This window comes from Marmota monax, unplaced genomic scaffold (genome assembly GCF_021218885.2).
Source record: "Marmota monax isolate L192 unplaced genomic scaffold, Marmota_monax_Labrador192_F-V1.1 WCK01_AAM20220418_F8-fsc00090, whole genome shotgun sequence".
Taxonomy (NCBI): Eukaryota; Metazoa; Chordata; class Mammalia; order Rodentia; family Sciuridae; genus Marmota; species Marmota monax.
Genome location: NW_026695219.1, coordinates 7,899,135 through 7,917,046, shown reverse-complemented (window position 1 = coordinate 7,917,046; position 17,912 = coordinate 7,899,135). Strand labels below are relative to the sequence as shown.

Here is a 17,912-nt window from a genome sequence, read left to right as displayed (position 1 = left end):
TACCCAAAACACAGAGGTAGGAAAAGTTTGTAGCCAGTGAGGTGCAGAATCACTGATGGGGGAGAAATGATAGGGAGATTGGGAAACAGAGGACTGAAAAAAACAAATAGCAATATGTGGAGATGAGTAAGCTTAGGTGCCTTAGTGGCTCCCAAGGGCATGAAAATTACTATTCCAGTGTTTAGTTATTAAGAAACTGTGCTCACAAAAGGAGGGAAGCATACACAATATTTCAGAAACAACTGTAGTAAAACTAGCCAAGTGTGATAGCCTAAAGATAATCCAGAAGGCTAAGAACTGTATCTGATCCCTCACTGCATCTTCAGCATTAGATAGAGAGCTCTTAATAAATTTTTAATGCTTACTTTTTAGTTATAGGTGGGCACCATATCTTTATTTTATTATTTTATTTTTATGTGGTGCTGAGAATCGAACCCAGCGCCTCACACATGCTAGGAAAGTGCTCTACCACTGAGCCACAACCCCAGCCCTCTTAATAATATTTTACTGAAAGCAAAACAAAGTGTTTGAATTAAAAGTTATGTTTGTACTTAAATTTTAAAAAATAGTATTTAATTTTTAATTTTAAAAATTAGGAATTAGGGCATAATTCGGTGGTAGAGAACTTGGGTTTGATCCTTAGCATCAAACAATAAAATAAAAAAATTTGTAAGTTTGCACTGATAAGCAAAAAACCCCAATGACCTAGATATTTTAATCCAAACCCTCACTCTATTTACTTGTTTGTTTATCTATTTATTTATTATATTTGTAGATGAACTGCATGCCTTTATTTATTTTTTTTTAATGCAGTACTAAAGATCGAACCCAGTGCCTCACACATGCTAGGCAAATGCTCTGCCACTGAGTTACAGCCCCAGCCCCAAACCCTCATCCTTAAGGATTAAGATAACAGTAAGCATTAGTGATTTTTAGCTCTGAAACTTCAAGACCTCCTCTGCTGGCAGTTACATTTTACTAAAGCATACCTCTCAAAATAGAGAAGGGATTAATTAAGTAGACAGAAAGCGAATATTTAACCATCTATTTAGCATTATCATAGGAAAGTAAACTAGTGTTGCTAATCATATGTATCTTTTGGGGTCCCTAAAATATCCTAACTTAATATTGCATTAGAATTTTAGGGGGCTGGGGATGTGGCTCAATCGGTAGCGCGCTCGCCTGGCATGCGTGCAGCCCGGGTTGGATCCTCACACCACATACAAACAAAGATGTTGTGTCTGCTGAAAACTGAAAAATAAATATTGAAATTCTCTCTTCTCTTCTCTTCTCTTCTCTTCTCTCTCTCTCCCCCCCTCCCTCTCTCTCTCTTTAGAAAAAGAAAAAAAAGAAAGGGCACCCCTCTATATGAGGACTCAGTCCATAGAGGAAGGTACCCCTTTTTTTAAAAAAAAAAAGAATTTTAGGAAAAGGGGTCATTTGGTATTAATTTCCCAGAAAAGACAACCTTGAGCCTTAAGTACATATAACTTCCACTGCTAGCTGCTATTTTAGGAGGAAAAGAGACACTGTTTTATGAGTTTGAGGAAGGAATATGCCATTTAATACACAATAGTAACTCAATAATTTGCTAATTCCCTGTACCAAAGATCTAGTTAAAATAAGCAAGACAGGGCTGGGGCTGTAGCTCAGTGGCTACTTGAGGCACTGGGTTCAGTCCTCAGCACCACTTAAAATAAAGTCATTCTGTCTATCTACAACTACAAAAAAATATTAAAAAAAAAATAAGCAAGACAGGGACTGGGGTTGTGGCTCAGTGGTAGAGTGCTTGCCTGTCATGTGTGAGGCACTGGGTTCAATTCTCAGCACCACATGTAAATAAATAAAATAAAGGTCTATCAACAACTAAAAAAATTTTTTTTAAAATATTTTTTAGTTGCCAATGGATTTTTAACTTTGTTTATTTATATGTGGTGCTGAGGATCGAACCCAGGCCTCACACATGTTAGGCAAGCGCTCTACCACTGAGCCACAACCCCAGCCCCTAAAAATTTTTTTTTAAAAAGTAAGACAATAAATATTGTATCAAACACTTTATCATAAACACTATTGAGCTGTTATTTAAAAATGACTTTTAAAATTGTGGTGAAATGAATGATTGACGAATGAATAAAAAAATAAATAACATAAAATTGCCATTTTAACCTTTTTAAATATACAATTTGAAATGTTGTATAGCCATTACCACTATTTCTAAAAATTATCATCACCCCAAACAGAAACTCTGCATACATTAAGCAATATTAAATAATTTTGTTAAGAGAAAATCAAGAAGCAAAACTCATAGTTTGTGGACAACTAGTTATAAATTACAATCCAGTGATCTGGTTAAAATAAACAGAAAAATGAACAGTAGAACAAGTGCTTTACTAAAATCTACCTAATTTTGTCAAAGGGAAAAAAAAAAACAAAACAACTAAGAAGAAAAACCATACTCTGGAGAATTGACTAAAATGGCAACAAAGGAAGCTAGTAATATAATAGTTAAATTACCTCAGAAAGCTTTTCAGAGAATTCTATATTTTTTATATACTTTTGCTTTGCTACTTTTAAAATTTTCTCTGAGGTCATTTTTTCAATGATAATGCTAAATTAAAATATAACGGGTATAAATGGAACATAAAGCCAATTTGAGAAAAAATTAGGGTTAAGAAAAAGAAAGTCTGCTTGAATCCTAATTTTCAGAAAAGCAAGCAGGTTTAGAGAGGAAAAAAGCAACTTTAGGAGACTGGTGAAATGGTAGAATCCGTTTTGGAACCAAGGCAAAATGATTCCACTATTCCCATCACAGCAGCCTTGGTGAGGGGGTGAGAGTTTTGGTATGGCTTTTATCTTTCCTTTTTCTGAACTTCTTTACTGTACTATCAAACAAAAGAGAAGGCCTTTCCTTGACCTTTTTTTTCCCCCTCCCTGCAACTTAATAGCTTAAAAATTTATCTACTACCTGCCAGTCTCATTATATTTTAAAATGCTTCCTTCATCCTGTTATACTGTTTTAGAGAATTCTAAAAATATATTAACAAGAGGAAGAAACTATATGTAAGAGTACATACTATATGTAACCTTATAGACATATAAGAAGAAACATAAGATTTCCTTAAAGAATGTGACTATTTGTCTTCATCATAATTCCTGGGTATGCCAAATAAAAACAATAAGACTATTTAAAAAATCATGTTCATAATAATACTCATTGTATCTGGAGACATGCAATATAACTTCTTAAAATATAAACATAATGATTACAAGTTATTTTATTCAATACATACAAAAAATAAAGATAGTAACAAGGGCTGGGGTTGTGGCTCAATGGTAGAGCGCTTGCCTAGCATGGTGAGGCACTGGGTTCAATTTTCAGCACCACATTTAAATAAATAAACAAAGGTCCATCAACAACTAAAAAAAAGATAGTAACGATAAAAAGCTCATTAACTAAAAATTTTCCCTCATGTTTCAAACCATGTTTGAAAACTTAAAAAAAAAAGCAATATTTTGTACATGTATCAGCTTTTAAAATTTCATTTTACTTTATCTCTAATTTACCTCTGCAATCTCTATCCTTCTGGCAAGATCATCAAGAGAAAGACAGCTATCATCAGAAGGCAGATTCTCCTGTAGACTGTAGGATGCTTCCTCAGGAGAAAGATCCTGAAGGAGATCAGAATCCTCGTCTTGGCTGTCTTCATAGGAAAGAGGATTTTCAGTATCTTTTAAGCATCCTTCCAAAAGGCTGTTCAAATAGTCTTCTGTTTCCTTATTGACTTGGTCTTCCTTATCTCCCTTTTCCTCTGGGGCCATATACACTTCTGGAAGCAATGTACTTAAGTCAGATATTTTATTATTTTCACAAAGTACATTCTCTGAGCCCTCAGAGTCAGTCTGGCCCTGTGGCAATTTTCCATCACTGTCTGTGAGATCAGGTTGCTGCAGCTCATTTAATTCATTGTTCTCAGGCTGGTCCTCTGGCACCGCCTCAGAAACATCCTGAAGGGGCAACTGGAGTTCTTTCCTTCGTGACTGTGAATATTTTCCCTTGGAATTCAACACAGGACATGATATATGGTCACAGCCTGGTAAGATCAATGGTTCTCTCACTGACTCACCAGAAGGTAACACCTGAGGGTCTTCAGCAATGCCCCCTGTTTTAGCCACATCTGGTCGGTCCTCTGTGGCAGCAGCCTGCAAGCGTCTGTCATTCTCACAGGCATTCTCGGAAGAGTCTGGCTCTGACCTGCTCCAGGCTGTCTCGGAGGGCTGGGTGTGGAGCTCCAGCGTGGCTTCAGTGCTGCAGAGCGGCTCCGTGTGGTCCTTTCCTGCAGTTACTGGAAGGCTTGGGGAATTTGCCTGTCCATCCATCTGATTACAGCTGGGCCTGCTTTCCTGAGGCTCTTCCGTATGTTGGCTTTTTTTACTTGGTTCCATGCCCAGACAAGTTTCACTCTCTAAAGAAGAAAACAAATAAGCTGTTTTAAAATTCCAAACAATGCTTTGTATGGAAAGGAAGAGAAAGGATGTATGAATAACATGGAACACAATATTCTAACCTCTCAAATACAAATTCTATCTGTTGCATTATAGTGTTCTTAGAGAAGACATACCCAAAACATTCAGTAAATAACCCTTTACATATTAAAATTAACAGACATTATTCAAAATCATGTTAAGGTGAATATTTAGTTATCAATATAATTGAAAAAGTAAAAACCTTATTAACTTAATACCCTTAATAAATGGTATTTTGAAATTGCAACTTCTTAAAGCAGGGCAGCAAAGGGTAGCAATAAAAGAATACGTTATGGGGCTGGGGTTGTAGCACAGTGGTGGAGCACTTGCCTAGCATGTGTGAGGCCCTGGGTTTGATCCTCAGCACCACATAAAAATAAATAAATAAAAATAAAGGTATTGTGTCCAACTACAACTAAAAAATAAATATTTAAGAAAAATAAAGGTATTGTGTCCAACTGCAACTAAAAAATAAATATTAAAAAAATTTTCCTTCATAATATGACTGGAGATGTGGCTCACACCAGTCTAATTCCCAGTACCCAAACAAAAAATACATTAAAAATAGTAAAAAAGAACTAAAGTAAGCTGGGCATGCTAGTGCATGACAATAATTCTAGGGATCTGGAAGGCTGAAGCAGGAGGAACAAGTTTGAGGCCAGCCTTAGCAGTTTATCAAGATGCTTAGCAAGTCAGTAAGACCCTATCTCAGAGTAAAATATAAAAAAGACTGGGAATATAGCTTGTATATACACATGGTATGATATATATATACAATGAAATTGTATCATTTTCAGGAAAATGAATGTAACTCATTATGTTAAGTGAAATAAGTCAAACAGAAGGTCAAGGGTCACATATTTTCTCACATATGCTGAAGCTAGAGAGGAAAAGGAAAAAAAAAGGTGGTTGTGGGGGTTGGATCTCATGAAAATCAAAGGAAGATCAGTAGGGGAAAGGGACCAAGGAGCGGGTGGTTGAGATGGAGGTGGGAAGTGTTAGGGAGTGATACTGGCCAAATTATATTGTTATGCTATATGCATGCACAAACATGAAACAATAAATCCCACTATTATGCACAACTACAATGTACCAATAAAAATGTAAAAAAAAATGTTTTTCTTTCAGAGCTGGGTTGTGGCTCAGTGGTAGAGCGCTTGCCTAGCATGTGTGAGGCACTGGATTTAATTCTCAGCACTGCATATAAATAAATGAAAAAAATAAAGGCTCGTCAGTATCTTAAAAATATTTAAAAAAATATTTTTCTTACAAGATAGATAAAATAAGAATTTTATTCTGTTTGCTTTTTCGTTTAATGGGTACTGTATAACCAACTAACAACTGAGGCCACTACCATACCAAAGAAAAGGGAATTCTTAAATGCTATATTAAGATTTCAGGGGCTGGGGTGTGGCTCAGCGGAAGAACGCTCATCTAGCACATGGGAGGCCCGGGTTCGATCCTCAGCACCACATAAAAATAAAATAAAGGTATTGTGTCCACCTACAACTAAAAAAATACATTTAAAAAAACACAAGGCAGACAGACCTCCACATCAGAGAAATAGGGTGTGCTACCCCCAGCTGAGGTCAGTTATTTTTGGGACAAAACAGCAGATCAGCTGGTCCTTCTGGATTCACCATGCTTCCCTATAACAGAACAACCTGATTCAGCCCTAAGCACTAATCTAGGTAGCTCCAGCTGCAGTACCCTCTGCTCCTAGTCCCGGCAGTTGGATAGCAGAGAAGAGCTTTGAATAAAATGAGATTTAGGTGTTCTAATGAAGTTTGGAGTTGAATAGAACTAAGTCCTCAGGAATCAAAATAAGACTATTTAACGATTAGTGTGTGGTGGCACACCTCTAATCCCAGAAACTCCGGAGGCTGAGGCAGGAGGATTGCAAGTTCAAGGTTAGCTTCAGCAATTTAATGAGACCCTCAGCAATTTAGCAAGAACTTATCTCAAAATAAAAAAAAAAATAAAAAGGACTGGAGATGTGGCTCACACCAGTCTAATTCCCAGTACCCAAACAAAAAATACATTAAAAATAATAAAAAAGAACTAAAGTAAGCTGGGCATGCTAGTGCATGACAGTAATTCTAGGAATCTGGAAGGCTGAAGCAGGAGGAACAAGTCTGAGGCCAGCCTTAGCAGTTTATCAAGATGCTCAGCAACTCAGTAAGACTTTATCTCAGAGTAAAATATAAAAAAGACTGGGAATGTATCTTGTATATCACCCAAATCAATCCACATACCAAAAGACAAAAGTAAAACCAACCACCCTCCAAAAAACCCCCCAAACACTCCCCAAAACCAAAAAAGGACAAAACCATAAGTGACTGAAAAGTTACTGAGTCAGTCTAAGAAGTCATGCTGAGTGGGAAGTGAGTTTACCAACTACCATGACTGGACAAAATAAAACTATTTTAAGTACTGTATCTAGTGAACTGAAATATCACTTAAATGGTAACAAATACTATCTATAGGTCCAATGTATTTACAAACTAATGAGAAAACAATTATTCTGTCTTTAGAAACACAAAACATCACATACGCACACAACACACACACACACACACACACACACACACACACATACTGATGCAAAAGGCAAGAATTCCACACTACATTTGAAGAGTCATCCCCATTGCTGACATTTCTCTTAAAAACACATTGTTTTATCAGGCTGGGGCAAGACATCCTCCTCCAGGACTTAGTCCCCACCCCTTCAAAAATGGTTGTTAATAGGATATCTGAATCATTGAAGCCTTTGATAATCCCTAATTCCTACAGTTTACTTATGCTGTGGGAAAAAAACAAAAAACAAAACAAAAAAAACCATGCTGTGCTCAATTAGAAACCAGAAGTCCCAGGTTCTAGCTGAGAAGCAAAGCACCCAGCTGTTGTCTTTAAACTTGGTACATCAGTTTCTCCATCCACATGCAGCCGTGCAAAGGCCAAGCTAGTGCTGGGCAGCAACCAGTGCAGAGTCTCAGATTCTAAAGAGCTGTAACAGCACTCTTCCTAATGTGTAAGATATGGAGACATGTCCACTTTCAAACTAGGTGGCTATTTGGGGATTCTCCCCGCCCTTTTAAGACGGTTATAAAGGTTATTTTACTATGGTTTCTTATTCAAAAATGTAGAAAACAGAAAGAACAGAGTATAGTAGGGGTGACTCAAGACATTATCTCCCCCTTGTCTCATTAAGGGAAAAGAGGATAGAGATTTAAAAAAAAATTAAAAAGTACTTTAAAAGAAGACATGGCTACTTGATGGTAGCATCTTATATCTTCAGGGTCACTCACCCAAAACAAACCCCTCAAACCACCTTATACCTCCTTTTCAATATGAGGACTTTCAGGCCCAAGAACATAAACCTTGGGGTATACATTAGTAGTGAAATCAGATGCCAGGGGGAAAATCACCCTAAAACTTATTTATTTTTTATTTTCTAAAGTTTATTTAGAAAAAAGTTTCTAAAAATCTTTTGACAAAAGGCATAGGTTGATATAAAATATATCATAAATGTTTTAGAAATATATATATATATATACAAATTATATGTTAGTGTGTGTAACAGTGTATAAAACACAGGAGAGACAAGGATACATTGCTATAAATAAATTATCAAAACACAAAACTACTAACTATCTAGATTTATAGAAAGATCTCTGGTAAAGTCCATTCGGTGCTTGTTTTTTAAACAGAAAAGGACATCTAAATACACCAAAAACAATTCCATTTCAGAGCACTTTTGTATAATCTTTTAATATTCTGTTAGACACATAAAACCGCCTGCTGAAAACATGAAAATACTTTTATGTTTTTACAAGAATTTATATTTTATATTATCTACTACTGGGTAACTAAAAATGGAATTACATCATAAAAATTTTGCTTTGGTATTTTTTTCTACAAGAGGTGTAGACACAAAAATGTTCAGATATAACACTGAACAAAATATTAAAGGAAATGGGTATCTTTTACATTCCTCCCTAACTTAATTTAAAAACATACCTGACTCTTTGGCTGTAGCTCCTCTTTCCTTTGGATCTTCAGACACTATTAACTGTGTAAAGCATTGCCTTCCCAGGGACTTTTCTATAGCTGCTATCTAAAAATTTTAAAACATCAACCAAATAAAACACAAAAAAACATTTTTGGAAACTGTTGCATTAAATTAGAAACCTGAAATAACTTGAGAAATGTTTCTTTATTTTCTAAAACAGTCCATACAATAGACATGTGACAATATTTTCCCCATAAATATTTTCAAAAGAAACAAACTTACCCTGTGTTTGGATAAAAGAGGACTGTAGAAAAGAGAAAGAAAAAAATTTTTTAAAGTGCAGCATGCTTCCAAACAAATGTCACTGAAATGGCTATAAAAAAATACAGCTTCTCTGGATTCTAATATTAGCACAGAACATTTCCATAGCTGAAACATTACCACAGGGTTACATAGTTCAAAGTGCAGCTATATCATGTGTTAAACTCCTTAGGTAGCCAATTATTATTGAAAACCCCCAATGAAGCTATAAATGCTAAAATCCAGAAGTAAAACAGAGTGTTAACCTTTTGCTAATAAGGTACTTAAAGACAATTTCACACACATTTTTAAAATCTCAGTTTATGTCATAATCTAAAATAGATTAGGGCAAAAAATGATTTGTTAAAATTACCCATGGAAACAGATTACCAGAAAAGTAACTTTTTAATATTAAATTTTAGGTAATACCCAACATAATGGGATATGAGTATATCTAGCAAAGGCATGAACAAAAATGCATAGCCCCTTTATAATTCATAATGTTCAAAAACCAGGAGCAACTCACAGGTCTAGGAACAACACAATGAACAAGCTATTGCAAAGTCATAGAGTGAATCTGCACACCAGTAAGCACAGTAAACTTCCATTACATGCAACCACGTAATGCAACACAATGCTGGATACAGCAATCCTTATTCTGAGCAATATCATTGATATGAAATTACAGAATAGGCAAACAGTAGAACTCAGATAGTGGTGACCATGGGGGGAAGGTGAGTATGGACTTGGTACTCGAATGATGGAGCCTTCTGAGAGGTGGTATGTTCTGAATCTTGGATCTTTCTCTGGAGTGGTACTCATGTAGACATACATGTATGTGGAAAAAAACTTATCAAGCTTGTATGCTTAACAATCTATAACTTGAGAATATTCTTTAATATTAAAATTATGAGTAATAATTTGGGGCAATTATCTAAAGACACCACACTCATATTATGCTCAAAATATTTGTTTATTAAATACTTAAAACTTTTGTAACATGATAAGAAGTTATTAGTTCCATAGAAAGGGCAGTACTTAGAGTATTTGGAGGTTTTCTTTTCTTCTTTCTTCTTACTGGGGATTGAACCCAAGGGACACTCTACTATTGAACTACACCCCCATCCCTTTTTATTTTGAGACAAGGTCTCACTAAGTTGCCTAGGCTGGTATTGAACTCACAATCCTTCTGTCTCAGCTTCCCAAATTGCTGGTATTAGAGGTATGTGCCACTGTGTCTGGCATATATTATTTTGAAGTTCAAAAAAAATTTTTTAAAAGATTCCATGATTATTAAATGTTACAAGGTTGAAAGTTAACTTATTTTAATTTGCTAAGAAACTAGGTTATAACTCAGAATCCTTGAAAATACTGTTTTAAACATAAGAGAATGGTTATTGTGAGAGATGAATGAATCTAGAATCATTCTTCAAAGGCCATCTCCAAAACAATAAGGTCCCACAGCAAGTTATCTATCTTCTGCATGAACAAAAGCAACAATTACTTAGGAATGTTTCATTATTAATAAATAGAGCTTTTGTATACTCTTTGTGAGTCTGAGAGATAAAGGAGAAAAAGTTATTAACAGAACAGAAAGCCTTTCACTTTCATATTGAGGACTCAAGTCCCGAGCCTCAGAAGGCTGCAATGAACACTATCATGCCCCCTCATGTTCAGAACCTGAGTCTTCAAGTAATGAATTTAAAAAGCGGGGGTGGGAGTGGGGGGGTAAAATTAATAAAGAAGTCCTAATGTAGAATTAAGTTCATTTGGATTGCCTAATCTCTTACACAAAAAGATGTCAAAATTAGATGTTATATTTTAAAATAACTAATTATAAGAATCTTTTGAGCCTATGTAAAATGACTGTTCACCAAGGTCAATGTAAAAAACGGTAAAAGCTGAGAAAGAAACCTAAAATTTTATTATACCCATCTTAATTTCTGTAGTTGAAAATATCAACAAAACAAAGGCCCTTGTATTTCAATACTTCATACAATGCTTCTTCGACATTCTACTGTAACTCATTGCAACTAAATTCTGACATACTTACTCTTGATGTGTTGTGCAAAATTTAGCAAGCCGTTCAAAATCTTCACCATTAAATCCTTTTTCTGAATTCCTTAGTGGTGTAACTGTATGTGGTTGTACAGTTTTCCATTTTGTTTCTAAATTTAAAATATTTGTAAGTCACTGGCTCTTAAAAAAATATTTTGGAGGAAAAAAATGTTAACTGAACCACTGATAAAAATTAATATGCAAAATTATCTTCTCAAACACCAAAAAGTTAACAGAAATAGCTAAGTTATTATTTTGAAGTATAAGTAAATACCATCCCAGAGACTGAATTAGCCAATAGGGCATGCAATATGTTCAGAAGACATACAAATAGCTGCAAGTGTTCTTTTCTTGGCACTTAGTACAAAGAGCAAAATACAAAGAAAACAATTTTCTCACAGTGAAATAGACATGATAAAAATGCTACATTTTTTGTAAAATCTTTCCTTTTTGTCCCCCCCTCCCCCCGCCCTCATGATGCTGAGGATTAAACTCAGGGCCTGGTGCATGATGGGCAAACATTCTATTGAGCTATATCCCCAGTTCCATATTTTGCAATATTAATATGATTGGAAATTTCTGACTTATAAAACCAGGTTAAATGTGTTAACTTTCTTTTCTTGTTTTTCCCCTGGGGATTGAACCCAGGGGAACTTTACCATTGAGCTACATCCCCATCCCTTTTTATTTTTTTGAGACAGGATCTTGCTAAAATTACTTAGGGCCTTATTAAATTCCTGAGGCTGGCCTTGAACGTGCAATTTTCCTGCTTCAGCCTCCTGAGTTGTTGGAATTACAGGTATGTACCATTGCACCCGGCAAATAACAAATTTGTTAGATTAGAGATAGTTTCACATTCTGTATTAGTCTATACTCACCCCACTGTTCCTGAATGGCAGAAAGATTTGCAAGCAATTGCTCATGATATAATCGTTCAAGCTGAATGAATTTCATTGCTTTCTCATCTGAATTGAAAATTTGAGGAAAACAGAAATCCAGACTATTTACATTAAACCCTATATTTGAAAAACAATGTCTTAAACAAGGTAAGAGAGAGAGAGAGAGAGAGAGAGAGAGAGAGAGAGAGAGAGAACTCTAGACATTCTTAAATTTAAACATATCTAAAGTAATGATTCTTGGTTTTGACGTAGATAAATTTTATTCTAGTATATTATGAAGTAGCTACATGGATTCCATATTATCAACAAACAGCAGGAATTAAAAGGTTTTCATGCTCAAAGAGTGCCTGCTTGCTAACATACTTCTAGCAGAGTCAATAGAACCCACATGGAATCTGGGAGACTATTTGTTTTCCTTTTTGAAATTTTTCTCCTGAAATTACTTTCTGTCAAGCAACTATGTGACCCGAGACATAAGTGTTTGTTTCTGGTTTCAGCTAACCTTCATCCTTGACTTATTTCCCACTGAATGCTTTTCTCTTATAAGACCAAAAGACCACATGTCCAGACAATGGTGAGCAAAAATTATATGGATCTTTTCTAAAAATTTTAATTACCACAGTGATTTTCAAAAGTGTCATGTGATTCCAGTTTTATGTAGATCTTATTACAAACTTTTGCCTTCCCATCTGTATCACAAATATGTGCGTCTTCTGTGGTCAAGATACATTGTCCAATTTTCTACCTTCCTCTGGGCAGTGTTCTAAATGTTGACCCAGAAAAAAGAAAGAGAAAAATTCACAGTTTAGCTTTGCGTCCTTTCCATAAACACTCAGAGGTTCAGTTCTCCCTCTCATTTGTTGTCTTAAAGATATCCCTGGGATCCTAAAATAGGCCCAGGAGAAATGGGAACAATTTGTTCTTTCCTCTGCCATGTCTTAATTATACCAGTGTTTCTCAAACTTTCTTGAACATAAAAATTATCTGAAAAATTTGTTAAAATACTGATTCATGGGCTAAGGTTGTGGCTCAGTGGTAGAGTGCTTGCCTGCCATGTGTGAGGTACTGGGTTTGAGTCTCAGCGCCACATATAAATAAATAAAATAAAGGTCCATTGACAACTGAAAAAAAAAAAAAGAGGTGTGGTTGTGGCTCAGCAGTAGAGCGCTCGCCTAGCAAGGGCAAGGCCCTGGGTTTGATCCTCAGCGCCACATAAAATAAATAAAATAAAGGCATTGTGTCCAACTACAACTAAAAAATAAATATTTTAAAAAAATATTGATTCATGGGTCTGATCCCTCAGAAGCTCTAATTCTGAGGCCCATGAACTTGCATTTCTAGGAGCTTCCCAGGGCTGCTGATACTACTCTATATTGCTCTATATCAGATATTCATTCTTTGTTTAAGAAGAAGGGGTGGGGTGCAAGGAAAGGGAATGAATGCACACGTGTGAGTTCCCTCTTCATTTCACTAGAGTTCCAACATATTTAGGAAGCAAACTGTCATTGTTTGAAGTACCTCAGTTAATTTGACAGGGTTTAGGACAATAACTGATTATCCTCAATCTGGTCAGAAAGGTGAAAGTCAATAAGGTTAGAAAGAAAAGTAAACTGTCTATACAGTGTACACTAGGCCATCCCTTCAAAAGAAAAGCAATTTTCATTCTGTTTATTACTAGTGAAGAACTATTCTTTCCTTTGCAGCTATATACAGTCATGTACCACATAACAATGTTTTGGTCAACAATGACCTAACAACACAGTAGCCATCTTAGTATGACATTTGCAATGACAAAAATCACCTAATGATGCATTTCTCAGGACATATCCCCACTGTCAAGTAACACATGACTCTAGCTGTAATAAGATAGTCATGAGATAATGTGTAATATATCTGACATGCTCCATCATATAAATATCACTTGACTTTTATGTCTGTTTAATTTCAAAGAAAGAAAATCCAAAAGATTTTTACATCTTATTTTCAGCAAAATGTCCTTTTCCTCCTTCTTGAATATAAATATTTAATTTTGGTAAAACTAGGGTTTATTCATGGAAGGTCAACTTTGGGTGGTTTTAAAAGTTTTCTGGAGTGACAGATATTTTCAGAACCTTGCTTTCTGAAGTAGTTACGTGGGTACTAAAATTGTCAAAATCCACTAAAACCATATGATTTATACTTTTTATTATGTAGACCCCCATTTTAAAAATAAGGGTTTGGTGAGTTTCTATAAGGGTTTGGTGAGTTTCTTCCAGTAATTAAGAAAGGATACAGTCCTCTTCCTGGAAATAGGACTCAGCTATCTGTTAAAAACAAGCAAATGAAAAAGAAAGCCAGAGGAAATTAAATTACTATTTGGGTTTAATGACAAATTTGGAAGAAATAAAAATTTTGAAACTCTAAATGTTTCTAATATGAAAGTAAGAAGACTCTTAATTAACTGGTTCAGAAGAGCTTTGTAGGCACAGGAAACAATTCTAAAGTCTGACACATTTCAAGCTGAGCAAACACAGGCATTCTCCAGTCTTTACATAAACACATTCTATTGTATTTAGAGTCATAGCAATCTTCTTTCATGAGAAAAACGTTACAGAAGCTTAAAAAGGCATAACATGAATAAAAAGATCATTCTATTTATTGTGAATTAAAAAGCAAACATGCCACATCATGTGAGGCCTTTACATCCATTCATTTCATTTTTATTTTACCAACTATCAGCTGAAGACCTCATGGACACTAACTTTTTGATTCTGTTTTGATATTAAACAAAAGGCCAGGCCAAGTGCTCACAATTGAATAATGGTGTTTGGAATTATGTACACAGTGCTGCACATTGTACAGAACGCTAGTCAAGAGTTCAGAGCCATGTGTGTTGGCAATTACCTATGATCCCAGCTACAAGAATGCTCTCCTACAAACCTAAGATACCATTATTCACTTGTAGAAATCATACTTTGACACAATAAGATTATTTAGGATATTTCCTATACTCAAATTTCTTCCAGGTTGCTTCAAAAACAGATGCACTAAAATGGAGTAAACATATTCTAGCATCAGTGTTATAAAAACATGCTTTGTGATGGAGCCTTGTTTTCCCCCTTTGTGAATAGATGATAATCATACTTAATGCTCCAGGTTGTTTGGAGGATAAAACAACATGAACTGTGAATACCCTTTGCAAACTCAACCTACTGAGCAAACGCTACAGAGGCTGAAAGATTAGAAGGCTGCCTTGGTGCTGGAGTTCCTCAACAAAGACAAGTCAGTAATGGTTTAGGGGCCAAACAGCAGTACATGTTTTCTCAAAGGCCTGCCTCAAGTTCACAAAGGAGGAAATAGAAATTTCTAAAAATATACATTTTCCTACCTTGGGTTTATTTTTTTTTAAGATTTTACTATTTAATTTTGTCTCACATAAGTTAAAATGATATATAAGTAAATGTAAAAAGTAGAACTTTTTCCATTCCCACATATCAATTATTTTAAGTGGAAAAAAAAATGCAGTTTTATTTTTCCTGAATGGGCTTTTATGTAAAAAGGATTTCCACTCACTGGACAGTGAGTGGAAAGGCTGCCTATTTTCCAGGCTGTCCATCTTCCAATTTACCTTCCTAGTCATCAGAAGAATTATGTTTCTAAAGTTCAAACTGAATTTCAGGGAGCTAGGGCTGTAGCTTAGTGGTACAGCACTTGTCTATCATGCACAAGGCCCTGTGTTTGATCCTTAACACCACAAAACAAAAACAAAAACTATAAAAACAAAATTGGTCCTGAAATTTTTATTATTAAAAAAACGCCCAGCCCTTGGAGCTGGGGTTGTGGTTCAATGGTAGAGGACTTGCCTCGCATGTGTGAGGCTCTGGGTTCGATCCTCAGCACCACATAAAAATAAAGTAAACAAAATGAAGATATTATGTCCATTTACAAGTTAAAAAAAAATTAAGAAAAAACATATCTATTAAACAACAATGCCCAGCCTCTCAAACTAAGGCCTTATGGTCCCCAGCTATCAAGTCTCACCTGTCTCTTTTCCCACCTTAATCTCCAGCATTGTCCCAGCTGTGTCTTCCACACGCTGATGTCTCTTTTGGAAGCAGCTCACTGTGTCATCTGGTGAGCACCTAATCATCCTGAACAACCCAGCCCAAGGACCACCTTCTTTTCCCTAGTGCTTACAGGACAAAGTTAATCACCCATTTTGTGCTGCTAAACCTTGACCATATGTCTATTTCGACACTTAATACAGAATTCTACATTTAGGTATCTTTGTAACTTTCTCCTATTCTCCACAGCTCTTTAAAATTTTTTTTTTAAAGACAGATACAACATTTTTAAACCTTTATTTATCCATGTTTGTGTGGTGCCAAGGATCAAACCCAATGCCTTGCACATGATAGGCAAGCGCTCTACTACTGAGCCACAACCCCAGCTTCCACAGCTCTCTTAAGGACATTCCCTGATAATGATCTTCCCTCCCCCACCCTGTGTCTAGCATAATTTTGGCATCTAATCAGTGTTTACTAAGCTGTTGTCACACTGATTCCTATTTGTATACAGCTTAATCACTGAATAAAAGGTGTTAACCATTATCCAAATGATAAGATTATTCAAGAGCAAAGTGTGGTCACTAGTCAGTAATATGCCAATCCACCAGCCACTAATCCAGCCACTGGTCATCTTCATCTGGATTCAACAGCCCTAGGTGGGTCAGAAGCAATTACAGAACACTGGATTTTAGATGATTACAAATATTGGTATCAGAATTTAAGTGAAGCTGAAAGTGAAGGGTTTAATGTGGTACCTGATGAAGGCAAAGAGGAAGTGCTCTTGAATCCAACTGCTCAACTTCGCCTCGTATTAGTGAAAACAGAGATTGCAGAACTAGATTTGGAGCTTCTGGTTGGTCATTAGCATTTACTTCAGTAGCCTCTTCATCACCAACAGGATGTGTGGCTGCACTTAATATCTTTGTTTCCATCAAAGGTGTAGTATCTCCTGAAAAAAAGTGGATCATTTTAAAATAATTATGCCTATTAATCACAAAACTCTCAAATAAAACTGACTATAGGAAAAAAAACAGAAACCACAAGTTATTGGCCTTATTAAATTAAGATTGTGGCACTTATTGCCACTATTAGCATAAATGTAAACAATTTTTGCAGAAGTATAATTAAGGGTATTACCAAAAAAGGAAGCCAAAGAAAAACATGCAAGTTAAAACCTGACTCCAAACTTGATTCTCCCAAAGGCAAATTATATTATTTATCATTAGACTCAAGGCTTGCAGAAAATAAAACAGAACTAAACAGGAAGGTAAATGAGTTATCCTATGACATGGCTAAAGATGTTGAATATTTTCTTTTTAAACTCCAGAACTGTGTCCAGAGTCCAGGAGAGTAGTGGGAATTCAGATGCCAGAGCCAAGAGCCAATAACATACTTTTCCGGATTAAAAAAAAGGGCTAAACAACATAAACCTTTGGGGAAAAAAAAAAATCACTAAATGCTTGACCCACAGCTCCTGAAATATGCAAAAATTTTTAAAAATAATCAATTATAACTTCACCCATGACCAAAATCTCAGTATCAGTTCTAATATTCATGTTCAAATTAAAAAGTTCATCTGCCTGTGTATCTCCTGCTAGTTTGTATCAGAAAGGATCTTTTTCAGTAATATGGCCTGTATATACCACATCCAGGCTGCCCTCCCTTGACAGAGTGCCCAGAAGCCAGCTGGCCTGCTTCTGCCCTCCAAATAAACCCAGTATTTGCCTTCCAAATAAACTCAGACTGGTCCATTCTTCAATTTCCTAGTAAAATATTCTGTGCTTTCCAAAGCAATTACGGATCCCATCAATGCGTATTCATGTTCTACCCCGACAAGCTCTGTATCCTTCCACATAACATGAGTTTGAAACGAGTTAATTTCCTTCTGAATTCTGTAAATGGTATTATATTATACGGGACTGCATTATAGTAATTGGTGTGAAATCTTGTCTTTATTGGATCATAACTCATGTAGTTTGCAGGGGTTAATTTATAAGTGATGCCATTCCAATTACATTCAAGGCAAGTGTCTTTCAGCACTAAAATTCCAAGTTATCACTATAGTGATAACTT

At 35.6% G+C, this 17,912-nt stretch overlaps 1 protein-coding gene across 2 annotated transcripts in view; it reads right to left on the bottom strand.

The window, feature by feature from the left end:
• Cnst (consortin, connexin sorting protein) overlaps positions 1 to 17,912 on the bottom strand; it is a 96,328-nt gene that overhangs the window by 18,167 nt on the left and 60,249 nt on the right. For both annotated transcript variants that reach the window (XM_046432533.2, XM_046432534.2), the window contains exons 3-9: positions 16,595 to 16,788; positions 14,066 to 14,096; positions 11,773 to 11,859; positions 10,890 to 11,004; positions 8,819 to 8,840; positions 8,545 to 8,641; positions 3,565 to 4,463 (exon numbers count right to left, since the gene is read on the bottom strand). In XM_046432533.2, the coding sequence (XP_046288489.1) occupies positions 3,565 to 4,463; positions 8,545 to 8,641; positions 8,819 to 8,840; positions 10,890 to 11,004; positions 11,773 to 11,859; positions 14,066 to 14,096; positions 16,595 to 16,788 (1,445 nt within the window). The remainder of the gene's footprint in view (positions 1 to 3,564; positions 4,464 to 8,544; positions 8,642 to 8,818; positions 8,841 to 10,889; positions 11,005 to 11,772; positions 11,860 to 14,065; positions 14,097 to 16,594; positions 16,789 to 17,912) is intronic.